This window comes from Elaeis guineensis, chromosome 5, assembly GCF_000442705.2.
Source record: "Elaeis guineensis isolate ETL-2024a chromosome 5, EG11, whole genome shotgun sequence".
In the NCBI taxonomy this organism is placed as follows: domain Eukaryota; kingdom Viridiplantae; phylum Streptophyta; class Magnoliopsida; order Arecales; family Arecaceae; genus Elaeis; species Elaeis guineensis.
The window spans coordinates 12503913-12515333 of record NC_025997.2 but is presented as its reverse complement, the minus strand read 5'-3'; the positions used below and the strand labels follow the sequence as shown (position 1 = coordinate 12515333).

General features: G+C 38.8%; 1 protein-coding gene across 1 annotated transcript; it reads right to left on the bottom strand.

Moving 5' to 3' along the window:
• Nucleotides 1-1955: 1955 nt before the first annotated feature.
• LOC140858076 (rhamnogalacturonan I rhamnosyltransferase 1-like) lies at nucleotides 1956-10457 on the bottom strand. The gene is made up of 9 exons (XM_073257549.1): nucleotides 10309-10457; nucleotides 9906-10241; nucleotides 4722-4789; nucleotides 4496-4584; nucleotides 4220-4406; nucleotides 3829-4118; nucleotides 3531-3735; nucleotides 3293-3450; nucleotides 1956-2837 (listed from the first exon to the last, which is right to left on the bottom strand). The coding sequence occupies exons 2-9, from the start codon at nucleotides 10195-10197 to the stop codon at nucleotides 2615-2617; spliced, it is 1512 nt and encodes a 503-aa protein (XP_073113650.1). The 5' UTR covers nucleotides 10198-10241; nucleotides 10309-10457; the 3' UTR covers nucleotides 1956-2614.
• Nucleotides 10458-11421: the final 964 nt, after the last annotated feature.

Here is an 11421-nt window from a genome sequence, read left to right as displayed (position 1 = left end):
CCTCAAAAAGAAAGAAAATCTTTTCTGAAGTATAGATTAAAAGAACATGACATAATTTTTTCCCATTTACTAGCGATGCCTCAATATCAGTCTTCTGGAATTAACAATAAATTAAAACTCATGAGGAGACATGAATAACGTAGCACAAACAAAATCATCTATTTCAATCCAAGAAGAGTAGGGCTGTCGTGTTTGCAGGTAACTGAAGGGTTTTAGGCTAAAAGCAAAGTAGTATTTGGGTTTATGGACGTGGCTTGTGGGATGCCTCCATTAAGAAAGCTAAATATCAGTCTTCTGGAATTAACAATAAATTAAAACTCATGAGGAGACATGAATAACGTAGCACAAACAAAATCATCTATTTCAATCCAAGAAGAGTAGGGCTGTCGTGTTTGCAGGTAACTGAAGGGTTTTAGGCTAAAAGCAAAGTAGTATTTGGGTTTATGGACGTGGCTTGTGGGATGCCTCCATTAAGAAAGCTAAATATCAGTCTTCTGGAATTAACAATAAATTAAAACTCATGAGGAGACATGAATAACGTAGCACAAACAAAATCATCTATTTCAATCCAAGAAGAGTAGGGCTGTCGTGTTTGCAGGTAACTGAAGGGTTTTAGGCTAAAAGCAAAGTAGTATTTGGATTTATGGACGTGGCTTGTGGAATGGTGCTAAATTTGGAAAGCATACCTTCGACGAGAGAAGAGGGAGGAGAGCAGGCAGAGGGGTATTCCCTCTTGTGCTGAGAGCATCCTCCAGTTGAGGCCGCACGCGCTTTGCTCTTTGGCAAACACCGGGAAAGTGCGGGGCCAGGTCCAGGGAGATAAAATCGGAACGAGAAAAGAGCCGAGTTATGACTTCCGAACCAATAGAGGAGGGCGCCAAGTCTCCTGAGAGAAAATCCCATGAAAGAAATCAATTTTCACGCTAGATACTTGTTCCTCCCCAGTCTACTACTCTAGATGCCTACATGAGCTTAGACTGCATAAATAGCAATAAATAAAATAGGCCGTTCTACCGTTATACCCACCCAAATGATTTCGTTGCTGGTATCTTTTTTCGCGAAACTGCTGTTCCAAACTGTAACATGAGTTAGTACAGAATCAGCATCATATTGAAAGTTCGTTCTTGGTGGATGAATGGATGGTACAGTGGTTTACGCAAAAAAAATGAAAAAGAAAAGAAAAGAAAAGAAAAAAAGGTGTTTATGTCTGAAGACTTGCCTGTGAATTCAGGTAGCATCTTTCATACGTTTCTTGCAGGTCTCCTACAAATTATGTCATTTCTACAGACCAGTAATTGAGACTTGGCTTAAGCAGTTTATATCTTTTCTTTGTTCCTGTCTGTCGGACTGCAAGTTCAAACATTGTTGGAGTGCTGCGTAATTTTTCAAAACGTCATTAGTAGTGTGGCATTCTATCAAGCCAGCAAAGGGGCTTTCGGTCCTCCTTATTGAGTCTTTAGCACTCTAAAACCAAAAAACAAAATCATGGCATAGAGAATTTTAATGGCAATGTTGTGGTTTGTCGCCAAAGAAAATAACAACGGTTTGTGGCTTCTTCGGAGATTATCCACCAGCGGCTTCTTAAACCATGTTTATTTTTTCTCACCATTTTTCCCTTTTCACCGATTTTTCTGACTAGGCATATGGTCGGCAAAGAAATGCCTGCCTAACATGCCACAACCGACAGAAGGCCGGAGTCTCTTCTGGCAAAACTAAATTTCAAAGCACTGATAGAAGATCTGCGCCGCTTCTAACCAGTGGGTTCTATAGCTGTTCAAAATTATTACAACCTCTACGGAATTGAGTAGTGAAATAATGCTTAAATCACACAGAGGTCAGTGCTTGATCAAGAAACATGAAAAGAGAGGGAAAAAAACAAATTATGCATCATCTCTATTCCAACTTGCAAAAAATGATGCCAAGCTTTAAGAGCAGCAGCTGAAAGAAAACAACTATTACATACAACAGAGCAACGTATAAGTTCACTTTCAAGATCATTTGGTACCAACAGAGATGAAGATGCTGAATTCAGGCCATGGTACAGATATGTTTCCCATTTCGGAATCACATGACTACATAAGCAGTAGTTAATTTGTTTTTGTAATTGCAACTGGAGACAACATTCAGCAACTGAACCCAATATTTCGTAACAAAAGAAAGAGGTAACAGAAATATCCTGATACAAGCCTAGAGGCCACCATGTTTGCTATTACAGTTGTGTCAAGGAAACTGAAGAAAATATATGAAGAATCAAAATAACTGAGCTATAAAAGAATGGCAAAGCAGTCATCAAAAATGCAGCTAGAACGAGGCTAGGTTGTGAACAAATGAAGTTTGTGATCCTTCGATCTTTACACTCTATGCTCATGGTTTTAGCTCCATTGTGACGGCATTGTGTGCTCCTCTTTTTCCCATGGTACATCGGGCATCATCATCTATGTCTTACTCATGAAAAACGAGAGATGGAAAGAGAAAAACTCGGTCAGCTATACAAAGGAAGCTGCAGATGCACTGGCATACCCTCAAAAGGAGAATGTCATGGTCATGAAGATGACAAGAATTACTTATCAACAGCTTCAGAAATCAGAGTGCCCTGATTCAGTGCTTAGACTCCTTAGAGCGCAAGGCATTCTTGAGGATTGGCATAAAAATAATCCTCCTCCTTTGGCCGTCCAGGAATGACCTTCCTTATAGCTGGCTGGCCCATTCGGTTCTTGTGTACCTCTTGAACAGCATTAGAGAACTGATTCCATGATAGTTTCCCATCTTTGAGGAGATCCAAAAGTTTTACTAGTTCTCTCTTGTCCAACAAAATGGTCTTACGGAAGCCACTAAACCTATACAGGCAAAAGAGAGGCCAGTTGATGACAAGCTAAACAACTGAATTCAAATGAATGTTTAAATGAAGGGATCTGAACAAAGCAGATGGAAATTTTAAGGAGTTCCTAAACTTGGGTATTCATTCAGTCACTGAAACAAAATTTTCAGAACAAACTCATATGTTTATGTATGTTTTACATGTCTACAATTAAATGCTCTCTACAAAAGAGACAAAGAGGAAAGCAAACATATGCAGATTAAACACATTTATAATTCTTAAGAGCTGAAGCATCAGTCATGTAAATTACTCAACCAAAATAAAAAATTTAAAATATCTTGACAGGGCCAAACCTCTCAAGCTGGGGTGTAAAAGTTATGTGAAACAGCTATTCAGATGGCAGATTCCCAATTAAAGGGATTTAGGGCTAACCAAGAAAAGAAGCAAACGAAATGGATTTGGAAAGAGGCAAACCTGCGGTGTCCCTCTACAACTTTTGCCATATTACCATCATAACTCGGAATAAAAACATCACTTGCAACAGAAACCAGATAGTCCAATGCTGCCATCTTAGTTGAGTGATTCTGGAAAGACCTCAACTCATCAGGAGTCAGAAGCATTTCCTTCCTTACCTGTAATTCAGAAGGTGAATGACAATAGTCCGAGTGGCATCTTAAAAATCATACTGACACTAGTAAGAACAAGGGCATACTATTTTAGGATATGCAGCCCTTAGAGCAGCCAGCCTTCTCTCACCACCATAGATCTCTCCAGAGGCAATGTATATCTGGGTGTTCCTCATGAAGCCTAGCGCTTGTAAGACCAAGGATATTTCCTCAGGGGTAAGAGGGCATAAACCTTCTAGTCTTTTCTGCTCGGACACTATTTCCTTCTCTTTCCACCATGGATATGCATATCTAAAAGTTCAAAAACACAAAACAAATAATATAATTAACGAGGGAAAATAAAACCAAAAACAAGAACTCTAAAGAAAAAAGTAAACAGCCAACCTCATCCGTGTGAGTTCCTTAGTTTCTTCATCAGAGCATCCATGAGTACAACCAGAAAAAGATAGCATATCCATCTCATATCGCAGATGAAGCACAACAAAGAACCCACTTCTCTGTAGAATTGAGATAAGCTTGTCACCTAAAGCCTCGATCTGAGGTGTAAATTTTAATGCCTCATAATTAACACGGCAACGAAGCTTTTGGAGCTCAATGGGAAGGCCATTGTTTGCAAGACGAGCATCTGTTTTATTAAAATGGATCACCTTGTGCCTCCTTACAATAGGCAAGATCTGCAAGTAGAACATTTTTGCAAGAAAATCCATGCCTGAAATAGATTACATAGGAGGAATACTATATGTAGCAATAAGAATAAAAGGCACCTTTGACTGACCTGCCGCAGGTAGTATTTCTCACTGGACCAGCTGACGGGAGGCAAAGAGAATATTTGCCTGCGAATTTTTCGACCAGACTTGTCTGAAATTTTTCTACTGAACTTGTCTGGAAGTTTTCTGATGATCTTTACTTCATCTCTCAAGGAATTAATGAAATGATTAACATTAAATATATCCCTAAAGTCACTGCATAAACATATTGACTATGGTCAGAAAAAATAATTCCATAAACAATAGTACAGCTTCAGCCAGCAAGCTAAAAGTGAACTTCATACCTAGGATCAGCCCAGAAAGATGTTTTATCAAGTTCAGGAACTACCAAGGTTAGATTCAGATAGCTTGCAACAGTGACCATATCACAGATCTGAAAGGTCACAAACTACTATAAGAATAGTGGATGAACAGCAGCAACCAAGGCGTTCTAATTGCACAAAATATGGCAGTGGAAAATAGAGCGCTTAGGAAAAGCAAATGAAGTTAATTGGAATAAAATTTACAAACCGCAGCTCGCATTTGATTTAAGCCACCATTGCATGACACCAGAAGATAGCCATTGCTTTTGTAAATCCCTGGAGAAGAAGTTTAAAGTAGTCACACTGGAAGTATTGCTAAATTACATAAAAATTAATACCAGGTAGCTTAAGGTTAATTGTAGCATGGCTCATTATTTTAGTATAACAAAAGTAAGCAACATTTAGGGGCCATTGCTTGGTGCAATGGTAAAGGCTTGGACTGACAAATACAATGGCATGGGGTTCAAGTTCTGTTGGAAAAAATGTCTCGAATTCGACTCACAGTAAGCCCAGAACAAGATCCAGGACGACGAACGGAGTCCAACGAGCTCAAGAACAGCCTAAACGAAATCCAAATGGAGAAATTACGTACGAAAGAAGACGAGGAGGTGGGCTGGTAGGGCCCACAAACGGCAGAAGGGCCCACTGGGTGCGTGGGCTCGCAGATGCGCGGGCTAGGCCCAGCGGATGTGCGCGTGGGCCGGCCCAGCAGGCACACAAGATTGCGGCCTGTGAGGTGTCTTCACGCGGTCCATTGTGGCCGGTTCACAAAGGGAGGCATGGACCGCCCGAGCGTTTCCCACATGGTTTCTCACGGTCCACAGTGGACTAGCAACGTTTCCAAGTGGTTTCTCGCGGCTCATGTGGGGTTCTTGTGGACCGATGCGCGATCGGGTGGTTGCGAGTGCTCGCGATCATGATCGGACGGATCAGAGGAGATCAAGAAAGTGCAAGGTTGCGATGGGGTGCGATCCAACGGCCAGTTTCCAATCTGAGGCGCGATTGGATGGCCGAGAAGCTATAGGAGTCCGATCAGGAGTTTAATTCCGATACAGTTTAGATTTTAGGGCTTTAAGAGCCCTTTGGGCGAACAAAACCGTAGGAGTGCAGCCGTGAGGAGTCCGACAAGCAGAGAGGAGGCATCAGCCATGGGAGGCTCAGGCAGCAGTCGAGAAGAGTTCGACGGACGCCGAGTGCGTGCAACAGACAAAACAGATACTGCAGAGCACCGACAAGAGATCGAAGGCAGAGCAGAATGTCAAACAGAGCAGCTGCGGAGAGGCATGATGTAGCGGTTCGCTCCATAGAAAGCGTCCAGAGACGTCGAGGATCCTGATACTGACAGGCCTGTGAGAGGATCTCCTTGGAGGATTTGAGAGAGCTTTTGTGAAAGTAGCTTCTAGATGAGAGAGGTGTGCATATGAGAGTTAAGAGTGAGTGTTCTCCTCTTATATTGTTTTCTCTTTCATAATGAAGCTTGCATGCAACACTTGGACTATTCCATGTACTTGATTGTGTGTTCCTATTTTATCTTATTTCTTCTTTCTTCCTACTGCAATGGGTGGTATTGGATCCTGGGCAACAAGTGATCTCAGAGCAAGTGATATCACAACAAATTCTAGGGTAGCCATTTTGTATATAAGAAAAAGACTAATAGTTAGGTCTATCCCTAATTCAACACCCCCCCACACCAAACCACAAAAAAAAATGTGGATTGAATATATATATATATATATATATAACAATATTAAGCAATATATTGATAGGAGAAGTTTAGTTTCTCTTTGTATGAGTATATAGTGATACTGTTGGAGCTGTATGTTACAAATGTCAGAGGGATCACAAAAATAAACATAAAATGAACCAGCCCAAAAAAAATGGGGTTTTTCAACAAAAAAGAAAGGAAAAAAAAAAGAAAGTAAATAGCATTAACTTGAAATAATATCGGAATAGTTGACATTATTGACATCAAGATAGAGTCATCATCAAAGTTTGGTTGATTCAGAATAACTTCTCATACAAACACCCGTAGAAGTGATGACTCAGTAAAAAAAATATTAAGCAACTTGTGGAGCAAAATAGAATGTGTTGTTCCACATAAATGAACACATGAGAGGAGTAGAGACTTGGATAAAATTAAGGGACCACAGATTTACAAAGCAACCTGCCTTGCTAAAGTTCTGCTCTGTATATAATGGAACGAAGGTAAATGAAGCAGAAACATACTTTTTTTTTTCAGTCTTTGGCAGAAACTTTTAAAGCAAAAGTATTTGTATCACGACTATAAACCATGTTTATTGTATGGATCATATAGAAATGAGACAGGCCTATGAGTTTGCGATGATGCAAGGATAATTATGTGAAAAAACTAGGATGACAGATTTAGGAGTGGATGCAGCAGAAGAGAGTTAGGAGGAGCAGTAAAAGGGAAAAAATGTTTAGGAATACCTAGACATGTGCATTGTAAGCTCAGAGATGAACGTAGTGAAGCGAGAGTCCTTGGTAGAATTATTTAAAAAATATAAAAAACAAGGAAGACATTATGGAACTAGTGAGAAGTAACTTAAGACATCTTTAATTTTTAAGGAAATAGAATGGATAGAATCCCACTGCAAGCAAGGATCCATAGAGCTGATAAACTTGATGCACTAAATGTTGCTTCTCATATGTTGTTTATGTGTGTTATGTATAAAATCTACACAAACTTCACTCAATTGATAATCTTGGTGCCAATGATTTTTAGGAAAACTTTCCACAAGATTCTCGTGGAAGCTGCACAAGGAAGACATGATAAATAAATGACAAAACTGAATATAGATCAAATTGAAGATTTCCCGTTCTTTACAACTTCGTCAATGTATAATGTGGGGAAAACCTGGTATCATACCAGCAAATAAGACGATACAATTTTATGGAAGTAGATAAGTAACTCATGAGAGATAGTGATTGATAAGGATTGAGTTATGAAAGCTAGTAAAAAGTTTCTAAGAGCCATTACTACATGTGGTTGTTGAAGAAACAGCTCCCACTAAACATATCAAACATGATAGGAGATCAACCAATATGGCAGATTAAGCACCTTCACAAAGAACAAATTTGAACTCACGTAAAGCCTGTGAAACAACAATCACCAAAAGACCAATATATAAAGGTGCTAGCAACCTCCTTGTCTTGCCTATTGCATCTTTCTCAAACCATACTTAACCAGCATTTAACAGATCTTCACCAAATAAAATACTGCAATGAGTTAACACTATCATCTAAAACTTCAACTTTCGTAAGCATGCCAGCATTGAGATCTGATAAACAATTTAGCCAATACGGTGCTATAAGGTTAAAACTTTGCATTTTGATAGGTGATTGACATAATGCATGGGCAACATCAAGATGCTACTTTTGCTAACCTAAGTAGTGAAAAAATTTAGCTATATATAATGGTTTCAGAAATAAGCAGATGAAATGATAGAGCACTACAAAAGCTCAATATATAAAACATTGCCCTGTGTCAGGCTACAATCTTAACTATATAGCAACAGAAATTAGAATTAGGTAGCTGTTATATTAGAAAAAATACGATAACACATAACATAAAGTGCATGAGACATGTCACAAAGCTATCATTGCTTCCTTGTATTCTTTCAGATTTGGAGTGCTTCCAATAGCTTTCAAGAGCAAGTATGTGAGCTGATATACCTGTAAGAAAGCTGGGTCTATGAAAACACGTGTGCCTTTGAGACTATCATAGATTATATTGATCAATTTTGTCTCTTCTATTAGTTAATTTCATGCAGAAGGTCTATATCTTATGGTTGAAGAATCACACTATTGTATGAAGTTAACCAATATATCATGACAAAATGCTGTGTGTTTTAAGAGACAATAGGCAGCAAACAGATGAACTATATTTACCCTGTTGCTTCTAACTTCTTCTAGGATCTGCAATGCGAGGCCTTAGAACCGCCTCAACAAAAGATCAGTTAAATTCAAGCTTGTGTATGCCAATTCTGGAGACAATCATGCAAATTGCTAACTACATGTAATTATAAATCACTTTTCCAGAACCTAACTTTTTCTTGCATCCTCCATCCAAAATGTAATATATACATTATCTATCGATAATATCTTCAATCTTGTCCTTCAAGGTCTATTCTCCTGTACAGCAAATTGTCCATCTTCATCAGTAAAAGCCTTGTGCATGGAGCTGAAGGGTGTTCCACATGCTTTGCATGACATTTTATTCTCTGACATTTTTCAGATGTATTCATACCCTTTGGTATGATCTTTCCACTTAACCAAAAAAAAAAAGAACCTTGTGGAGGTTAAACCTCTTATGATGACAAAATGGGCCACCAATCTTGATGTTAAATCAAATAACCAAAGAAAAGAGGAAATGATCTCCTCATGTGAAATGCAGGCCTTTAGAAAGAACCTACAGCATAGCAGTAAAATGATGATTATATCAATCCACTAATGGCCTACACCTTTTCTTCAATTCTTAACAGATTTATGTATACTCTCACTATACATCTGGAAATTGACATAACAACTGTGACTGTCCTCAACCTTCATCAGATTTGTAAGCATTGCTTTATTGTTGGATCTTTCCTTTTCTTGGTAAATATTATATGTTAGGACTGGGTCCAATAATATGTTATTTCCCTCATAGCACCAATCTGATTCAGTTAGCCCATTTCTATCATGCATCTAGTTGATTTCTATCATTGAACACCAACCAATTTGCTGTTATAGTCGATGAAATAATCCCAAAACAACAAGAAGAACAAACAATAAGAACTCTATACATGAATAGTATGATCCAAACATAAAACTATAGCAGGGGGGCCCAACTACAAGCCTTTTTCCAAAACAACATATGTATTATGTGCCTCAAGATTTTGAGACTAATAAGCTCTTCTAGTATCAATCCAAATCAAGCCCTAACTTTAACAAAGCAAACACTAATGATCCTCTCTTACTCAAATCAAATCATTGATCTCTAAATTTAAAAAAACACGACAGCCAGCCAAAAGAAACCAGGCTTAACCAAAGCAGCACCAACATTTTTGGAACAATAGGCCCAACAGCCCTCTAACAACATAGAAGTAGAAGGATTAACTAATTAAACCCACTAAGTGCCCTAGCAACGGTAAATTCCAAGATCAGACCGGACAAAAAGAACAAAAAATCAAAACAGAAACCCTAATTCGCAATCCAAATTCGTGTAAAATCATCAACACATTCAGCGAAAAATCAAAGATTTCGCTCGCATTTACAGTAAGGATTGGTAAAATTCCAGCCCACCGCCTGTCAAGAAAATCAAGAACGGGACCAAGAACGAGGCCGGCATCCAGATCAAACACAGAGAGCGAGAGAGGGAGGGAATGCAACTGACTTTGGGGGACGATCGCCGGCGGCGACGGCGGAGAGCGGCCGAGGTCGAGGACGGAGTTGGTGGCGTTGGGGCGGCCGCGGCGGTCGACGCAGCCGGAGGGCCAGGATTTGGGGAGGCGGGGATGCAACAACGACGTTAGCTGCATGATCACGGTCCACAACAGGATGCTCGTCCCCAACTTCAGCGCCCACTTCCTCATCATCCGCCTCCCTCCGCCGCCAGCAGCTGCGGCGGCGCCGGCGTGGGCCCTGGGCGGGAGCAGGGGCTTCCTCGCCCTCGCGTCGTCCACCATTCCCCAGCCTCTTCCAGAATCCCCGCCTATGGCTGCATTGCGATCTACATACCATTTAAAACATTTACATAAAAAAGTTAAAAAAATAAAAAATAAGCATTATAAAACAACCTTCAACCAGAGAGAGAGAGATGAGGGAGGATCGGAATTATTGAGGAGAAGGGGGTTTGAGAATGGCTCCGAGTGGGACAGTTCGCCCGCCGATGGGGGGAGAGAGTTGAGTTTTTTTTTTTAATATTTTAATAGCTTCTTGGGTGGAGTGATCGTACTTTTGTGGTCAAGCGGCAAAGACAAAGTTTCATGGCTGATAGCTTGCTTGCATCACAATGGGGTTGATAGAGCACAATGGCTTCTTTATATTTTGCTAGATTTATTTCAATTTAAATAATTTATTTATTTTTATTCAAATAATTCATTTTTTTTAACAATTTAATGATAAAAATTATAAAATATACGAAGAGGGAGGATTAAAGCAAATTAGAGTTAAGTGGATGAAGTAGACAAATTGTTAAAATAAAATAAAAGATCAAAATTATAGGACCTGTCACAACAACTTTTAAATATTATTTGTTGTGTTATATATTAATATATAGTTAATAAGCCTTTTAAATACAGATTGTTACTTAGATAACTATTAAAAAGCAGAAATAAGAATGGTATGAGATTTGTAACGTTGTGCACTTAAAGTACTACATGTTTAAATTTGAATCTGAAAGTCAACTTAAAAGCATAACTATCAGATTATATTATTATCTAACATGGACTTAACCATAATGATTCATAACGGTTACAAAATGGTTTCTTTTGTAGTTTTTAAAGATGAAAATTTTTTTTTTGGATACAAAAGTGGAGCTTTGTCTCATTTAAGATCTATTGTAATACATATCCATTGCATCAATATACAAGAATTATTTTTAAAGAGGATGGTATATAGTTGTGACTATCAATTACGGACTCTCCATAGATCACTTGTGTAGCTACTTACTCCCCTAGTTGATTTTCTTTATGGCATACAGGAGTTGCTTGAAATGCAAAATAAGTATGTTTCTAATGTAATATATCTTTGAAGATTTGATTGGTAGCTTCAATCTATATTTATTCGTGAAACAACTACAGTAGAATTTCCTTCAATCCATACTTGAGACTTTCAAACAGCAGCTAGTTTTATAATCAGAGATCAACAAGCTTGACTTGCTATGGGCATGAGGGCATATGTCTTCCTTC